The following is a 19,037-nucleotide window of genomic DNA, read 5'->3' as shown; positions in this document are numbered from 1 at the left end:
TAGTTTCAATTTCATCACCCCTCAATTGATTGATCTTTTCCGGTCGTTTGGCGGCATATTTTATTATTTAAATAAAAACAACACATTTCAGTCCTGCTCGTTTTTCCTTCCTCGCACTTTTCATGTGTATCTGATCTACGGTTTCTTTTGATCGTTTGCATGGATAAGAAAATACATGAAACCAGTAACAGTGTGGTTGAGCAATAAAACAATAAATACAGCCGGGGTGAAGATTACTTTGGCTACCGCTGCTGCTGAGCCAACAAGATACAAATGCTGGAAATCAGCTGTGGTTTATTGGAATTCTTCTCTCTTCTCTTCTCTTCTCTTCTCTTCTCTTCTCTTCTCTTCTCTTCTCTTCTCTTCTCTTCCCTTCTCTTCTCTTCTCTTCTCTTCTCTTCTCTTCTACTCTCCTCTCCTCTGCAGCTCGCACACATGAATCAAATGAGCACACAGTGGCACAAGCAGAGTAGAGATGGATGGACAAGTGTCCCCATCTATCTGCTGTTGTAGATCTCATTATAGCAGCAGTCAGCGATAGTAAAAGCCACCTTGTAGTGATGATCCTGTAGTTTGAGTGTAGAGTGAATCAGCCTTCAGGGGAATAGATACATGAGTGTAACAATGTCATATAATAACAACTGTACAACTTTAGACATTTGTTAGTTTTATTGAGATCAACCATACATTTGGATTTATCATGTAATATGTTTAGATTACATTTTTATTTTATTTTTATAATGTAAATCTTTTTTTATTACCTAAAATATATTTAAAATGCTGATCTGCTTTCAGTAAAGAGCATAAAGGTAAAGAGTTTAAATGCATTTCATTAATATCTAGTATTAATGAGAAGATGAGGCTTCCAGCAGGTCAAGAGATCATCAATCATTTATCACTAAATCATCCATTATGCCGACAATAATACCGATAATTTAGTAACTTCTGTTGTGGAGCTTTTGAGTTTGAAGAGTTGTAACTTAACTAGAGCTACTCAAATTTTCTCACAGCACATTGAGCATTTCCTGTTCACGTTGAGGCAGAGAATAAACTTTGTGTTTTTTATTCACAGGGACCTCATGGCTCAGTAGGAGAGATTGGCCCTTCTGGACCCACAGGGCCGCCTGGTCCTCAGGGGCCCAGTGGACTCTCCATTCAGGGGCCCCCGGTGAGGCTTCGCTTGTTTGTCTAACTTCTGTACTTTATAATTTCTACAATAAAATAGGAACAATTTGCACATAGTAACTCATCTGACAGAAGAAAGAACCACGGTCCGAATGTTTAGATGGAGTTTCAAAAGAAAAATATTTTTAGAAATCAAACTGGTCCCTGAGCAGAATCTGGAATCAAGACAAATACCACACATGGCACCAGAAGTTCTTTTATTCCCAAGCATAGCTGTTAAATTAAATTATGATGAAAACATAGTCATAAAATATGTGATGTGAGCCATTCCCCTCCCTCCTGTCTGCAGTAAGGTCACAAAATGTATGCAATTAGAAATTGACTTAGCATCGAGCCGCTAACCACCTGCCAATATAAACTGACAAATGTTGACGTATGGCTCAAATACACTTTCACACTTGTGGCTCTCCTCCAAAGAATGCAGAGGCTGTTCTGCGGACGTGCGGTGGCTCGGCCTCTTATTAAGATAACTGATGTTGGTTTTTCCAGTCCTCCGGTAGCTACCAGTGTGACCAGCGGCCCAGCTGAGACGTAACGATGCTATCTGTTTTACAGGGTGCTGCTGGAACGAAGGGAGAGAGAGGAGAGAACGGTCCAGCTGGACAAATGGTAAGAAAACAATTCCTTAAAAAAAAAGGATGTAATAGTAAGACACAGAAGTGGGGGTGTGTGTTTGGGTGTGTTGATATGACTCCCTGTATCACAGAGAACAACCCAGAGGGGGAACTATTTTACAACCTGCCTGACATGCGCCAAATTCTACTTCTGTTTTTGTCTGGACCAAGAGACTGGACCAAGTTTTCTGTTATAACAAACCCAGTGTTTATTATAAATACAAATGACTCTACATCCATTACCACTGAGGTTCAATGACTCTGCAAAATCACTCAAATATAACTTGCATATAAGTTCTCAAACTTCAACCCAAGACCATGTAGGGAGACTTCCAGTTCCTTGTTACGACACAAAACCCAGGAAGCGCAATCGAGTCGCTCAAGCATGACGTTTCTGACTTAGAGGAACTATAACAAAACGCGCGAGTGTTTTTTCCCCAGAGTTTTTGGGTTGGTAGACATGCCAGATACCCACATTAACGTGTAGAAGCACTAACAAAGTGGAATTTGCATGCTATGTCCCCTTTAAGAATCAGAAAAAACCCTCTAGATGTATGTGTAAAATATTGACCATCTTACAGGCTTTCTTTAATTTTCTTCAATAAATTGAAAAAACATTTATTATTGTTTTAATATTCCAATTTAATTATAATATTTGTTATTTGAACGTAGACAGTAATAGTATAATGCAAACTTCAAATTCTAAAGTTGTCAAAGCTGCAGTAATAATTACACAATGTTAAGGAATATTTAAATTTCTTTAAATCAGAGCTGCCTGTTGTTCCCTCATGGTTTCATAACTACACGATGTAAATGAGGAAAAGAGTAGGAGGAGTAGGTGTGTGTGTGTGTGTGTGTGTGTGTGTGTGTGTGTGTGTGTGTCGTGTGTGTCGAGTGTGTCGAGTGTTTTGTTGCTGACACACACATGCACATTGACCCAGACACACAGCAGTCTGATGGAATCATTGAGATGTGCAGAATCATTATCAGCATCTCCATTATTGGTCAGTGAACCAATCAGAAGTAATACTGAATTAATTTAATGGCGTTCTTGTGGGAGCTCTGGACATCAGCAAGGACAGAGTCTGTGTTCTTGCAACTACACACCAGGAAAAGGTTTTATTTCTTTGTCATTGCGTCTCTCAGATTAATGATGGTGACAGTTTTCTTTTATATATTCCAGTAAAAACAGCTTTCCTGACACTTAAAGAGCCTGTACACCCTCCAGGTGTTAGTTATTCTGCTCTATTAGAAAATCTGCCCAGGTTGAAGTTGGACAGGGAATAGAAATATGTTCGCTCAATGAACTCAGTGCACCAATAATGATTTTTAGCTGCAACGAGACACTACACACACACACACACACACACACACACACACACACACACACACACACACACACACACACACACACACACACACACACACAAACACAGGTTCCTGAGGAGAAATCCAATCAGCCTAATCAAGTGAAAACACCAGTGAGGATGAACGCGCATTTGTGTGTATGTGTGTGTCTGTCTTTGTGTTTGTGTGTACGCGCGTGTGTGTAAATGCATCACTGAGACAACATGTGACATGATAGTATGGTGATTTAAAGAATACACAACAGTTTGGGATTTTTGTTTTAGATATTTGATGAAGGCAACATTTTAACGTCCATTTTAGTGAAGTAGTTTGGACTAACAGTGGATTCATCTGTGAAGAGTAGCAACATACAGTATCTCATAGGGCAGATTTTAAGGCCTTGTCTACAGGACTGCTGATAGTTCTTTGAACGTATATTTTCTCCTCCATTTTTAAAAAGTCTCCGTCCACACAATCTTCGTTTTAAAATATATCTCTGTCCAAACGAGAACATAAAAACGACAAGTAGGTGGTGATAAAGTCTACATCACCAATCTGTCAAATACCAGAGAAGAACTTTTTTTCCTGTCAACAGGTATATAGTCACCACTGCTTGTTGTTTCTGGCACATGCTCATTACACAAAACAAAAGTGGGCATGCATAAAGTGAGCTAATTTCCCAAATGCTCCATTTGACATTTACACAGGGATATACAGAGACGGGAGTATTGAAAATCTGCACGTTGGAAGGCTTTTGTAAAAATTTCTGCATTAGTGTTTTGAAATGCAGATGGACGAGAGGCTCAAATTCAGTTATTAGTTTCCACATTAGTGGGGACGGGTTTAAATATTAACAGGGCCATTACGTTGAATAAGCCTTGGACTGCAGAGCGCGTCCTGACAGATAATTGGTCTAATTCTTCTTAGTCGGTTTTACTGTCTCAGCTGATAACCTCATTATCACCACATCTGAACATCAGATTGGGCCATAAAGATTAAATCAAGTGGACAAAAACATATGTTGTGCTCACATTTCCACTCAGCTTACTACTTTTTAACCGCTTGTAGTTGTCACTAGACATTTTATTTTGATGAATTCGCTTCAGGTGATTTGGACAAATTGCTTGAAAGTTGAGAGTGGAGGCCAACATCCATAAAAGCTCTTTCAGCTCCAACCCACGCCCACACTGAGTGGAAGTGGATCCTGATGCAGCAGATATCTGCAGCCTCGGTCTGCAGCTGTGCCTGTTATAGAGAGAGTGCAGCTCCGTCCTTCAAACACTTTCATCAAACTTATGAGCTGGAAAAATAACAAATTCTACCTTTAATAGTCTCCTGGCTGAGACGGATTTCTCCTTAAAGCGCCCATATTTTACACTTTTCCAGGGTTTTATTTGAAGTTTTGATACGCCATAATATATTTTTGTATTTTTGGTCCATCGCAGTCCCAGTCCACAGTGATCTGAGCAGGGAAAATAAATAACGAGTCGTTAAACAATTCAACACGTAGCTGCAGTCTGAGTCTCCAGTCAGAGCTCACACTGTAAAAAGTTCGTTTTTCAGCGGTAGTCCTTTTCATTTTCCACCACACTGTCCTCATCTGCTGATCACTGATCTTGTTAAACTAATGCATTGATGTATATCATAGACTGAATTTAAAGATGGACGACATGACAGATTCCCAGAAGTGAAGTATTCTGGTCTCCATCGCCACCTAGTGGCTGGCTGCAGTATAGGTCATAAACCGAGCCTCCTCCATGTTAGCAGATAGGACATGGACCAACTAAAAAGTCAAATTTCACATCAAATAACTTTTCCACAAAGTTTCTGGTTTCTGTCATTGTAGGTAGTTCATCACACTGTTTGTTTTTCAGTAAGTTTGGTTTCAATTAGTTATTTGATGCTATACAAACAGAGTGATATGTAACAAATGACTGCTGAAACTTTCTCATGATTGGTCGAGCACGTCCATCAGTGGAAACTTGCTAGCTTGGCTTCATCCCCTGATGATGCTCCATCCCATGATATTTTAGCTTTATAGATAGTGGGACTGCCATTGTGCATATTTTTACACAGTCGCTGATCTATACCCTCAGAGTGGCTTAGGTTAGAGCCGTTAGACAGTTGGTTATCTTTAAATATGTTTAGTATAGTTGATCACTGAGTATGATGCTGATAAGTTACTGAAACTCTTTCGTCAGCAGGGTCGTGGTGTAAGACTAACTTTTATTATGATGATGATGATAATCATTGTGTTTACTGACTGGACAGGTGCTCATTACAGTGCTGATGCAGATAAATAAACTGTGTTTGGCAGAGGCCACAGTAAAGACACTTTGTTGTTTTACTGATAATCATGGCTGATTAATGTTCCTTGGGATTTTTATACATTCTGTTGTCTGACCGTTGAAACGCCTTGAAGGAGAAGGAGAAGTTGATGTGACTGTAATTCAGTCTCAGGCAGGAAGTCATATTCAAACTGTTTGAGTTACTGCAACAGTTGTTTAATTTTCTTAGAGAGGAGGAGTAATAACCAGTCTCATGAGGAGAGAGCAACCAGTCTCTGAACCATCCCACCAAGAGCTGCAACACTCTCTCTCTGCCTGCATAGTCCTATTAATAAAAGCTGGCAGTGCTGCCCTGTGCTGCACTATATTACAGAGTAGTAATGTGTTTTGTTGTGAGTGTGTTTGTGTGTGTGTGTGTGTGTGTGTGTGTGTGTGTGTGTGTGTGTGTGTGTGTGTGTGTGTGTGTGTGTGTGTGTGTGTGTGTGTGTGTGTGTGTGAGTGTGTGCGTGTGTGTCGCTGTGTGTGTCGGTGTGGCTCAGCGGGGGAATATTGTAGCTTCCAGGGCCCTGTTGTAATATACGAGGGACCACAGAGAATATCACAACTCAAAATCATCAATTACCCCCCCCCCCTTCCCTCTCTCTCTCTCTCTCTCTCTTTCCCCCTCTCTCATTGCTGCGCTCTCTCTCCTCCTGTCCCACCCCTCCTCTCCCTCCCTCTGTTTCTCACTGCAGTAAATACAATGTAACCTTGTCATCAGCGTCCCTTCCACCTCTGTTTCAATTTGACAGTGAGAAATGCAGCTGCAATGAATATTGAATATTGTTTGTGTGTGTGTCTGTCGTCCTCATTTCTCACTTTCCTTGTGTTTATCGGTGTGCTTAGGTGTTCTCCAGCTATCTGTTTGGTTTGGTTTTCAAAGACTAGAGAATAGGATTTAAGTGTGTGTGTGTGTGTGTGTGTGTGTGTGTGTGTGTGTGTGTGTGTGTGTTTGTGTGTTTGTGCGGCAATAATTCAAACTTCTTCTTATTTATCAATTTACACTGATGCACACAAGGAGCGGTGCAAAGCAAACCCAAAGGCTAATGTGTTGAATCAGAATCACTTGTGCACCTGATGTTTCTGATGAGACATTTTTTTTCATCTTGCTCATATTATTCTCAAGGCCTGTTTGAGAAGCTCAGATTGGTGTGTGTACTGAGAAGGTGTGTGTATGTGTGTTTGTTGTTTTCTGGGACTCATGCCAGCTACAGAGCTTTAATCCCCACCCCAATTTAGCATGTGTAAGCTGTGCGTGTATGTGTGTGTATAAATATATATATATATATATATATTTGGAAATATGCTTGTTCGCCCTTTTGAGAGAATTCCATGAGAAGGTCGAAACCACTCTCCTATTAATCCATTAAAATTTAAGATTTAAGATATTCATGTTTCCAGTCTTGTTGCTTAGCTAAGCTAACTTCCTCTTGACTGTAGCTTCATATTTTTAACTGGTAGACGTGAGCATGCTATCAATCAATAGTGAATATTGCATATTTCTTAAAAGAGACATTGTATGCCCATTTTACCACAAGTTGATATGGTTCCTTGGGGTCTTAATGAAATGTCTGTAACATACTTTGGTCAAAATACCACAAGGATCATTTAAAACAGCACCCTTTTTACCCTGTATAAAACAGCCCTCCACAGAGTGACCTGTTTTGAGTGCCTGTTCCTTTAAATGCTAATGAGCCAGCTCCCCCTCTTCCCCCATGATTTTAAACGATATAAATTACATATTTTATATGATATAAATTATCAAATATAGAGTTTTTGGGTTGGTAGACATGCCAGATACCCAAATTAACGTGTAGAAGCACTAACAAAGTGGAATTTGCATGCTATGTCTCCTTTAAATAAATGGTTTAAATTAACTGTCATGCAGGTGTAAGCAGATATTGTGTTTTTTTTTTATATATTCGTCAAACTTCCATGAAGCCTCTGTAACTGACGTATGAACAGGTCAGTAGTGATATGATTTCACACATTCAAATCCTTAGAGTTAATAGTATTGATTATAAATATAATATTTTGTTGATTCCAAGTTCGTAATTTTGTTGTTGATTATTCATCTATTTAAGCAGTTAAACACAATTGTAGATGCTCTATCTCTGCTGTGTTAATGTGCACCCACAACTACATCATAATATATTATATTACTTTATACAGAGAGTGGAGGTGTAAAATACAATTTGTTGTAAACAAACTTCGTGAATGAAGTAAGTTTTGTTCTCTCTTAAAACAGGTTTCCCTATCAACTTGTTTAAACTTTTTAAAACTATAATTACTTATTATTCAATTATTATTTTTTTTCCTTTTTTCCTAAAAAATAAGTGGAAATCCACTTGGTGTACAGGCAGTTTTTTCACTTGTTAAATGTTAGGTGTGTTAGGATGGATATTTTTTGCAGTGTGGTTGGGGCAGATGTGAAGGCTTACTTTCCGTGTGTTTGTGTGTGTGTGTGTGTGTGTGTGTGTGTCTGTAAATGCACATCAGCCAACATCTAAACAACAGTCCATCATTAATCATATGAGGCCTGTCCTCTGTGACCCCCATGCTGTAATTTGTGGAACCTTTTAACAGTGTTAACTGTCCTGTTTTATGAGCTCTCCACTAATACTGAAGTGCAGAGATAAATCACCTCAACACTTAATCCATGACTGTATTTTGGAATTGACTGTGTGCACTGACCTGCAGAGAGGTGGATGAAGGGGAAATGGTGCAGGAGAAGCAGGGTGGCCCACCGATATAGAGACTGTCTTCAGTTCAGATGGTTAGAAGCTGCTTCTTTGCACAAATCAGATTTATGTCCACAGGTGTCAAAGCATCATTGAGCAGGACAGAGAAACCCTTATCTGTTTTTGACCTTTTGGTTTAATGTCCTCTAATGCATTTTTAATATTTGAGGAAATTCCTTGTTTTAATGGATGTAAATTGACCAATGAAGTGCATTTTAAAATTAAGTTCTGCACTGTAATTGACTTGAATGAATAAACAACATGTAAAAGAAGTGATCATGAGGGAAAACAGTTTATCATGACTGACTTTAATTCAAATTCGTATCAATTGTCATCACAAAAACACTTAAACGCTGGTTTTGTAACATTATCTCCTCATTAAATGTTTGGTCACTTTTTGTACGGTCTGTTAACATTGTTGAGTTTTGTCATATGGATTAAAACCTGCTTGCTGTGTTTTTTTCAGGGTGTCCCTGGAAGCCAAGGGTCAACTGGTAGAGACGGCCCCCCAGGACCAAGGGTGAGATAATGACTTAACATCAACTCTATTGATTACTGTTGCACTCTGTTACATTGGTACTTTATGATAGTGTATACGGTGGAGTCTTTCATTTTATGACATGGATTTATTCATCTATAGTATCTGATATATCTTATATTTAGAGAAACAGTATATGACTAAATAAGACTTTTTTTTATTCCGTTTTGGGTTAAATGGGGTGTAAAAATCTTGAAGATGGAAGAAAAGAGATAAATGGGTATGATCATAGTAGCATATCTTTCTGCAGACATCATCATTACTGTTAGTAGATGGTGCTCTGGGATATGAAAAGTCCCATTTGGAGATGGTTTGGAGAAAAGTCAGGTGCCAATAGCAAAACATAACAACATAGACATTTAAAAATAAATAGAAAACTGTCCTTTGAAACATTTGCCAGGTTTTTCAAAACTCTTCTCAGAAATTTGTGTAGCACTTCTGTCATTTTTCCAGGTGCTAAATAAATATGCCAGGATAGATAAATATTTGACTGTCAACAAACCAGACAGTGCAAAAGTCACATTTTTTTTTTCTAATTGTACAATATTTGTTTTTGTTTTAAAAGTTCTTCACAATATACCTCCAAGTCTCTTGTGAAAATATTTGTGATACCTCTCCAGCTGTGTACAGTTTAATATACAGCTCTGTCCTCTTGGTTTTGTGTCCCCACATATGTTTCTGAAAACACACCGTGCTGCCTTTTGCTTTTGAACACAACGTGCACAGTGGTCCTGATCGCATTCATGAAGGCTCTGTGATACCAGCTCACTGTAGTTGATGCTGACAGAGGAATAAGGCCGTACAATACCCAGCAGGGCTGTTAATACCAGAGCAGAAACACAGCCAGAGGGTGATGTGTCTGCGAGCAGAAAGAGGAGGTTTTATCCAAATGCATAATATGATAACAGAGGAGTTTGGTCCTGGCTCCGGGTTCCTGGATCCTGGTTCCTGGCGAGGGGAAAGACTCTACACATAATCCATCTGCTGTCTATCCGTTGGCGGACAGGGGTCCAGATGCTCCCCTCGGTGGCGGGTTTCAGAAGACGTCATACATAGTTTTCAGGCTTGTCATGTGGTTTCCTTCAGAATGCTTGTATTCGGATTGGTTGGTTTCTTCTCACAGTGCTAGACAGGTTTGAACTCGAAAGGAAAGATGTAACTGAATTGTACTTTGGTTTGTTAAAGGTGCCTATAGCAGCTAGTAACTTTCTAATTGACGTCCAGCTTAATGGTAAATTCTGGTATTTTTCAACCTGAACCTATAAAGTGTAGTGTGAATTTTAACAAAAACTTAAAGAATCGGTCATGGACTGTGACTGTTACCCCTTAAGATGTGACCTTGTTGCCGCTGCTAACATGTTGCAGCTGCTGTTGGAGGCAATTTACTGGACCGATTCTAAAAGTTTTGTTAAGTACCATTCACTTACACACCCACATTTATTAACAGAGGGCCATGGTTGAAAAGAAATTGTAAACAAATCTTTCCAGTCTGGACTTTTTTTTTTATCATTTTGTTTGTTGTTTTTAAGCAGCAGTGTGCTAAAAAAGTTGAACGATTTTTGACTAGCGATGGATGACGAGAACAGACATGAACAACGTTTCATCTACCATCCCAATTTGGCTAAAAAGCCATCTCAAATACATTTCCCCTTCAGGATTAGGAACTGCTCCATATGTGGGAGTGATAGTGTTGCTCACTCCCTCTGTGTCATCAGTCTGTAAGCAGCAAATATTAACAAATGCTAAGTTTAGTAAGTGGTACTAAGCCCTGTCAGGGTTTAAACAAAAGTGTAGCCATGCACTTTAATTTTAAACTGTCAACATGTTTCATTCTTTTGACCTTTCTAGGACTTTTAAATTCATACCAGATAACTGTACGTTCACTGGTAAGTTAGTATGTGTTGCTTCCCCCGAAATACTGACGGGTGACAGGAGGTAGAGAGTCCTCCACTAACCAGAAGGTCGCTGTCTCCATCCCTTGTTCCTCCAGTCTGCTTTCCCAGGTGTCCTTGGGGAAGATACTGACCCCAAATTGCCCCTGGCGGCCGTGCTGACAGTGTATGAATGGTGTGTAATAGAAAAAGCCCTGCGTATGGAATCGCTGTATGATTGTGTGTGTGAATGGCTGAATGGGACTTGTATTTTAAAGCGCTTTGAGTGGTCGATAATCTGGAAAAGCGTTTTATAAATATAAACCATTTTATCACAGTCCATTTATTTGAGAGCCCAACACACCATCCTTTTTCTTCTCGCCCCAAAGCACAGGATGTACACATGCTCACGATGAACTTCTACAGTGCCATCAAAAAGTGCACGTTACCTTTATTAACGGATCTGAACTGAGAACATTGAAGCCACTGCAGAGTTTTCTTAAAGAAGGATTTAAATTTGCCCTCGTAGTCACTACAGGCTGGCTCCAAGAACAATGAATGTATTTGAATCAATGGGAAGATTTCTAACTTTGATTTAAGGAGTCACAGCAGACTTGTAAATGTAGGGAAAACAATATGTCTTCTGTGTTAATTAATTGCTAGTTAATTAATTTGATAAACTCTTCCCAAACTTCGCCTTATTTAAAACTGTTATTTAAAAGATAAAGATGAAAAAGTGAACTGAATCCCATCAACCTGAAGCTGATCTTGATTATTATTAGATTTTCTAACATTCACATCATTTTGAAACATTGTACTTTTAGATTTTATCCATACACGCGGGCTCTTTGTTGGTGTAAATGTGGTTCTCAGATCCTCTGATAAGGTAAACCAAAGCAAAAATGTGACCAACTAAATTAATTATTTTAGAAGCACTATTCAAATACAATTTCTTAAATCAAGCCTCTGTTCTACAAATCACAGGACACAGATGAGTGGTTGGGATAAATTCCCATCAAGCAGCAGGGATTTTAAAAATGCTGCTTCTTGTTCATAATTACTGTTCAGTGGGATACATTCTACTTACATTCTATTTAACTGAATACAGTCATATTCAAATTCTCATATTAGCACACTGCACCGTTTAACTTGATGCAGGGCTTGTAATTATCGAGTGTAATCATGTACGAATTACTAATCAAGGAGCAATCGACGTCTCCTTCTCACCACTGATGATAACCCAGCCTCCCATATTCATACTCACGATGCTACAGATCAGTTGTGTTTATTATATTTTTTAACAGTGTCGAGGCGACTAGAGAAAATACAATGGTTGTGTTTTTACAATCACAGAGAACTTATTATGATTTATCTTCCATACGAGAGAGGAAACATCTCAAATCAGTGCTTTTATTTCTGCAGAATTAACTGCAGTGTCACACACTGATGCCTCCAGCAGTGCAGTCACACTAAAGTGATTATTCTCACTGTATGCACTGGAACAGAACGGAGGGCGCCGTAGTGAAGCCTGATAAGAGGTTATCAATGCCACAGCTATTACTGCTTTATTGACTTGACAGCGATCTAGAAAGTAGAATGTATCCCACTGAACAGTAATTATGAACAAGAAGCAGCGTTTTTAAAATCCCTGCTGCTTGATGGGAATTTATCCCAACCACTCATCTGTGTCCTGTGATTTGTAGAACAGAGAAAAAGGAACATAGATATCCGTGATTCATAGTAACACACACACACACACACACACACACACACACACACACACACACACACACACACACACACACACACACACACACACACAGTGAGTATAAAACGTTTTGTGAGGTGTATACAAGCAATACAAAAAGAGGCTTGGCTGAGAGTAAAAAATAGAAGATTGTACAGCAGCAGTCTGTTATCAGGTGAAACAACAGTAACTATCTCCAACTTACTCTTAAAGTCTCTGTCTCTTAAAGAAGACATATTCACTTTCATATTTTCAATTATTAATTTAAAGGTTTCATCACACTGTCCATTTCCGCCTCTGTCTGAAAAGCTTGGTTTTAACTCCTGTCTCTTTAAGGCCCCTCCAATGACAAATCTCAGTCTGTTGTGATTGGCCAGCTGGCGCACTCTGTTGTGATTGGTCAACTGCTTCGACCTCTGCTCGCGCTTTACCTGGTTTTGTTTAGCATCATGGTGGCACATGAAGTATCATGTGGATTACTGATGTGGCGTTTCAGGAGCTTCAGAGCAGTGTTCTCCCTTTACTGTGGATTTGGGCTTTCTTTCAGACCTTAGACACAAAAACAATATCAAGGGAAAAATTGTCATTGATGCTTGCACTGCAAAGCTGTCTCAGCTGAATAGATCTTGGTTTTGCTCATGAATCCAGGCTTGTAAAAACTAGTAGACATATGCTGATTTGTAAATCATCCAACACTGAGCAGGTACAGTTCTCATCACATTTGTACCTGAGCTTCCAACCTCAGCTCAAAGCCCTTTGCAGAGAAAGTTTGGTGCGAATAAAAAAGTGCAGTTTCTCTGAATAGAGGTTACACAGAGAGAACCTCCACAGTGTTACTGGCTGTTTCGGCGTGCATACAAAACTCTGAATTAGATTAGCCTCGCACCAATTTCCGAGACCGCAGGTCAGACCATAAACCTGATGCTGCTCAGTTTGGAAAAATATAACGGCAGCGACACATTTTCATGAGCCTGACTCCTGAGAGAGAAGCTGCAAGAATGAACTTTTTATTCGAACCTCGAATGAAAAAAAAAAGTTTAACAAAGTCGGGATTATAATATAATATCGTGTGCGTGTGGTTATTTTGACATTGCATTATGCTCCAGCTCTGGATCCATAAACTGTGTCTCAAATACGTCCACAACTTGAGCTTTTACTATGATTTACTGGAGTGTTTATTGTGTGACAACAGTCCAAGTCATGTCCCAGTACCACATCAAATGCTTGTTTGCCTCACCATAGGGAATTTTGTGACCTTTATTCTGTGTTAGGATTCTGGTGATGCTTGTTCCAGACGTGCCTCCGCTCAGTCTGAGAGGATTTCAAAGTAAAACGTGTCTGACGTGAGTGTTGGTAAGAGCTCAGGCCTCTGGTCGACCACAGTGAGTGTTTACTGTGTGACTCCAGAGTGACTCCCCTCAAGGAGGTTTTTGATGTGGTTGAGGAGAAGCTCATGTTCATGTTAGTGTGTGAAGAATGTAGATTTGTGTTGTGCAGTCAAACACTTACTATTGTTGTATTTATTTGGAAGGTAAAGCTTCCCATGAGAATTTAACAAAGCTGCTTTGGCGAGGGCTCAGGATGTAACACCAGAGGAATTCCCCTCAGAGATACAGTATGTCATCCCTCTTTTGTTTACTGAATGGGATGAGTAACTGTATAAGCAGGACTTAACACACATCCAGTATACATGCTAAGGAAGCAAAGAGCAAACTGCAGCATGTGGCAGAAGCCAGGGGCCGGAGGCATTATGTTTAAGGTTAAATTTTACTCAAAGATGAACTGATAAGGTCGTGGAGTGAAACTGAACTGGTTGGCTTAGGGCATGCAACTGCAGGATGGTAATTTTAGTTCCACCTTCTACATTTTCATCTTGTCCATCAGTTGCGTCACGTGTTCATTCCTACGTCCTTTTATTGTTTTTAATTTATGATGACTTCTTCCCTCACAGGAACCATATGAGAAGTGTCTATGTTGAAAAGGTATCAGCCTCAATATGTGACCACAAAGTACGACAGACATCCGAGCAAACAGGATCAGCTGAACCTCAAGTTAAACGGTTTTCCAGAACAATCTTATGCTGAGATTTGTTTCCAAACTTTATATTAATACCAATGAATTTGTTCAATCTGAATGGCCCATAAACATAAAGATGTTATGAAATATCATGATCACGTTGTTATGCCATACAAGTGGCCCACAGAATTGTAATATGTGCTTCTGGAGTGAAAGCTGTTATTTATTTTTCATAGCATCATGGAGAAGACATTAAATGAGTGGTTGAGGGTTTAACTCATCTTGAGGCGACTCAAACTCAGATAGTCAGTCAACAGTCTTACAGTGAAGATCCGTATAGTCAGGAAGAAGCTGCTGTGTCTCGTACAGTCAAACATTTGATTCAGGGCAGGTGTTGGCGGATGTGAGGTTGGACATACACCAGCAGAAGAAGCAGATGCAACAGCTGCTGAGTTCGGTTTCCGTCAGTAGTCTGGATGTTAATTGCATTACAAAATAACATTGTTAGTGTTGGTTTAGTCTGGAGACTTGAGAGAAATCCCTCAGGCGCCTCTTGGAGATGGTTTGTCCATAACAAAATTCAACCTACACTTATGAAAGTGCACATACTAATATTTTATAAATGTTGTTTATTTATCTCTTGCCCTTTCAGGGTCTTCCAGGAAATATTGGAACACAAGGACGACAAGGACCTTCTGGACCCGTTGTAAGTCTCTTTTTTTTTTTCTCAGCGTCATTTTCTTGGCAGCTCATCCTCATACTTACTGATCCTAATGCTCATCTTCCATCTCTGTCTCTTTCTCTCAGGGAGCCCCGGGTGCACCTGGACCTCCAGGATCAGGTGGATCAGCAGGGTCCCAAGGAGAGCAAGGGCTTCCTGTGAGTGTTTTTTTTTTCTTTTCTTTTGATACGATTTATGTATAGAATGTGTATATATAATTTGTGTGAGACACGAACTCAGTTACAATACACGCACTATTATCTTTGCTGTGTGGGCTGACACTGTTTTGTTACCGTGACCTGATCTGAACCACATTAACTAACCTTTGCACAAAAAGGGTCAGGAACTTGAAAGGCATGTTTGTTTTGTTCTGTTAAAAAGAAGCTTGTTAACTCCTCTGACACATTATCACTGTGAATCTGCTCGGGAGACTTTGACACCACATATCCAAATTAACGATGAAACGAGGAGGACATGACCTCTTCACCACTTCCTCCTCTTCCTTCGGATTTCTCCTCTTTGGATGTTTTTCTCTCATCATGCCTCCCTGCACTTACAGAGCAGGAACAGCAACATCAGAGCCACAGCACGTTGCGGCTTTGTTTAAATATAAATAACACTGTGGTTCGATTCCAACACTGACAAGGAACTCGTGCTTTTGCAGATTGTTTGTTTTTCTCCTCCCTGTCCTGTTCCACTTCCTGAGCTCTCGTCTCTGGAACTGCAACCAGCCTGTTAGTGTTGGACTCAAATCAGACACACTAACCCTAACAGCTACCATTTACTCATAAGTTAGCTGATGTCTGTAGATGATCCAAAAGACAAATCTTAGTTCATAAGGTGAGAGCTAAGAAATAATAATGTGGGACACACAGTAATGTCGGGCATTTTAATGGACAATAGATATATTTTATATGTTTGGGATTATCAATGTGTTAATTCTTAATCTCACTGATGTTTACCTGATATATGTTATATATATATATACATACAAATACTATTATATAATCTATATACAGCTTAGGGGGTCCTCTGCGCCATTCAATAGACACAGAAAAGCTGCAGTGTGCAGACACATTGTGTTAATATCTGTGTACTATATTTCCAGGTGAACCAAAGTATTGAAATGTGAGTAATGCAAACACGAGGTTTATACCAAAGTTTGCAAGGTAAACGTGTGTAAATGTGCTTCACCGAGCTAATGAGGAATTCAGGGGTGAAACCACATGTAGCTGACTGAAGTATCAGTTGTGTGAGTGTGCAGAATGTCAGCATGAGTGTGTTTTGAGAGTTGTAATAGAAGTAGAGATGAAATGCTTCATGCAAGGTCAAAAGTGAATGTGATTTCTTTTATGCACCATCCATTAGACACAGACAGCCTGCAGTGTGCATTCACACTGTACAACAACAACAACAACATGCAACAATAATATTATGACGATCTGTTAAGTGAGTCATGTTTTGTTCAGTTCTGCAAAAAGAAGAAGAAGAAGAAGAAAGATGTGCAAGTGACACAACACAAGCCGGGAGAAGGATGGAGGAGATGGTGCATTCCAAGCCTTGTGTAATGCTAACAGGAACAGATGATGCTGTGATGTTGGTGACAGCTAATCTAGTCTCAGGTCAGCTCTGCAGGCCAGCAGCAAAGTTTGGCTCAGAGAGGGAGAGCGATAAATCACTAACCGACACTCTCTCTCCACCAACCCACACACAGACACAAACACACTCACACACACACACACACACACACACACACACACACACACACACACACACACACACACACACACACACACACACACTCACAAAACCAATGAGAGATCACATCTGCCTCATCTCCAAAACTTCGACAGACACAGATGCCTCATGTGAATGTATGCACATGCAGCTACTACACAAACAGTCTGCAGTTTTAATCTCCTGAACAACTTTTTTGTTTCAAACTTTTCAAACCTCAGCATCAAATTGCTGATTCAGGTCCCGTTGTAGCCTCTGTAACCCTTTGCCAGGTTGCTGCTGCAAGAGAATATTTGTAATGCTTAAACAAGAGGGTTTTATCAGAAATAGCAGCCATTTAAATCTGCGGGGAAATATAGCATTTTGCTTCATCGTGTTCCAGCTGACCTGAGGAAACCTTGTGGAACTCTTTCCTAACAGTTTTGTCAGAGTGGACACGGCACTGAAAAATGTGTGCAAGGACAGGGAGTATAAACCACTGAAGACGAGATGGGATATAAAGAAAGATTCAAAGTTGCAGGAGCTCAACCTGATGTGTGGCATCTAAAACTGTTCTCTTTCAGGAAAGACACGATGCATCTGGAAATGTAATGAAAGTTCATAACGCAAAATAGGATTTTATGTTTAGTGTTTTTACAGAAAGTCTAAAATCTCTAGTCGACTGATCCAAGTTGTCAAAGTCTTGATGAGCCAGTTGAGACAGATGTCACACCAACCAACCTTCATTAGACGTTTGGATTATAAATTTCAAGTTCAAGCTGCTGTTTCATTGACCCACACTTTTCCAAAACTCACAGCAGTTGTCACCAGATGTGCATACCTCTGTATTTACAGCTGGAACCACAGGTTTATCAGCTTGTCATCGCACTCGGTGGTGTCCTGAGTGTGTGTCCAACCCAGACAAAGTACTGCTGCCTCTAAATGTTCTTTCCAGTGATTCAACCAGCTTTTTATTTATTTATCTTGCTTGACTTGGTCGTGAGCAGCCCCGTGTTTGCCATTTACCTTTTTGGACTGTTTTATCATTCTACACAGTTGATGTTTTAAACTGTAAAACATCTTGATTGAGAAAACATCTCCTCCACTTTGGGCAGACGACAGATACAGGGCACTGTGGGAGCATTATTTTGATAGAATAACAAAAGAAATCTGATTTTCTTTTAGAGAGAGACGGAGAGAGATAGTGTCCTATGTCTTGGTACTTATTTTGGCTCCAACACAGTTAAATTCAGTTTTCCCATGTTGCCCTAGTAAGACAGTAGACATTTAGGAGATCCGGGAGAATTTTATTGTGGAGACCTGCGCTCCACTTCAACAGCTGTGTCAAATTCTGACACAGGCTGCAATATAATGCATGTGATATGCCAGGTCTGCTCACACATTTTCTCTATCCCTATATATACTGTGTATATACACTCGCACATGAACGCAGCCGGTCAGCCAGTGGTCAAGGACGTGTCCCTCCAAGATAAACAGGCCTTTATTCAAAAGCTGTAACATCAAACTGATATTCATCATATCGGCACATGCTTCTGTGGCCAGGAAATATTTGTCTTTTATTTGCCTGCGGATTACATTGCATTACACAGTTATATGCATTCACAGGCTTTATGTGCTTGGCTGGGTTTTGAGTGTGTGTTGTGATCAGATATGCATGTGTGTGCTTTACAGCGTTGGCAGCAGTAGAGAGTAGAGCCCATCCGGGGACACACACACACACGGATTGTGGGCACACACCAGCTACGGGCCTGATGCATGTGTTGTCTTTACGACGCAAAAGAACCTGGACGCGCATTGTCAAAATTTAGCGGCACTTAGTTTCCCCAGCTGTTAGATCAGAGTAGATGTAGAGTGTGTGTGAGGAGACATAAAGTAAATAATGGGGTGGGGGCATGAAAGGAGAGAGGGAAAGAGAGATGAGCATGGCTGTTTCTGAGTACACATCCCAGTCCAATGTTTGTTCTCCTCCTGTGCTTTTATGTTCCAGGGTCCTGCTGGTACCAAAGGCGATAAGGGAGAAAGAGTAAGTCCTTCCACTCACACACACACCTCAAACGCTGTGTTTAGAGCAAATCAGGTTTTACGGCTCCATTTTGCTGTGAAAATATCGTTATTTCGCCGGCAATTTCTCACTAATGCTCCGCACCCTTGTTTTGAAGGAACCCAATTACGCTGCAGAACACATTTACTGTT

At 40.0% G+C, this 19,037-nt stretch overlaps 1 protein-coding gene across 1 annotated transcript in view; it reads left to right on the top strand.

Moving 5' to 3' along the window:
• col14a1a (collagen, type XIV, alpha 1a) overlaps positions 1 to 19,037 on the top strand; it is a 136,597-nt gene that overhangs the window by 106,021 nt on the left and 11,539 nt on the right. Inside the window, exons 38-43 of the mRNA XM_035162462.2 lie at positions 1,073 to 1,168; positions 1,741 to 1,794; positions 8,681 to 8,734; positions 15,039 to 15,092; positions 15,194 to 15,265; positions 18,832 to 18,867. Of these exons, the coding sequence (XP_035018353.2) occupies positions 1,073 to 1,168; positions 1,741 to 1,794; positions 8,681 to 8,734; positions 15,039 to 15,092; positions 15,194 to 15,265; positions 18,832 to 18,867 (366 nt within the window). The remainder of the gene's footprint in view (positions 1 to 1,072; positions 1,169 to 1,740; positions 1,795 to 8,680; positions 8,735 to 15,038; positions 15,093 to 15,193; positions 15,266 to 18,831; positions 18,868 to 19,037) is intronic.

Source organism: Hippoglossus stenolepis, chromosome 8 (genome assembly GCF_022539355.2).
Source record: "Hippoglossus stenolepis isolate QCI-W04-F060 chromosome 8, HSTE1.2, whole genome shotgun sequence".
NCBI lineage: Eukaryota > Metazoa > Chordata > Actinopteri > Pleuronectiformes > Pleuronectidae > Hippoglossus > Hippoglossus stenolepis.
The sequence above is the reverse complement of the archived record's forward strand: the minus strand, read 5'-3'. Positions and strand labels throughout refer to the sequence as shown.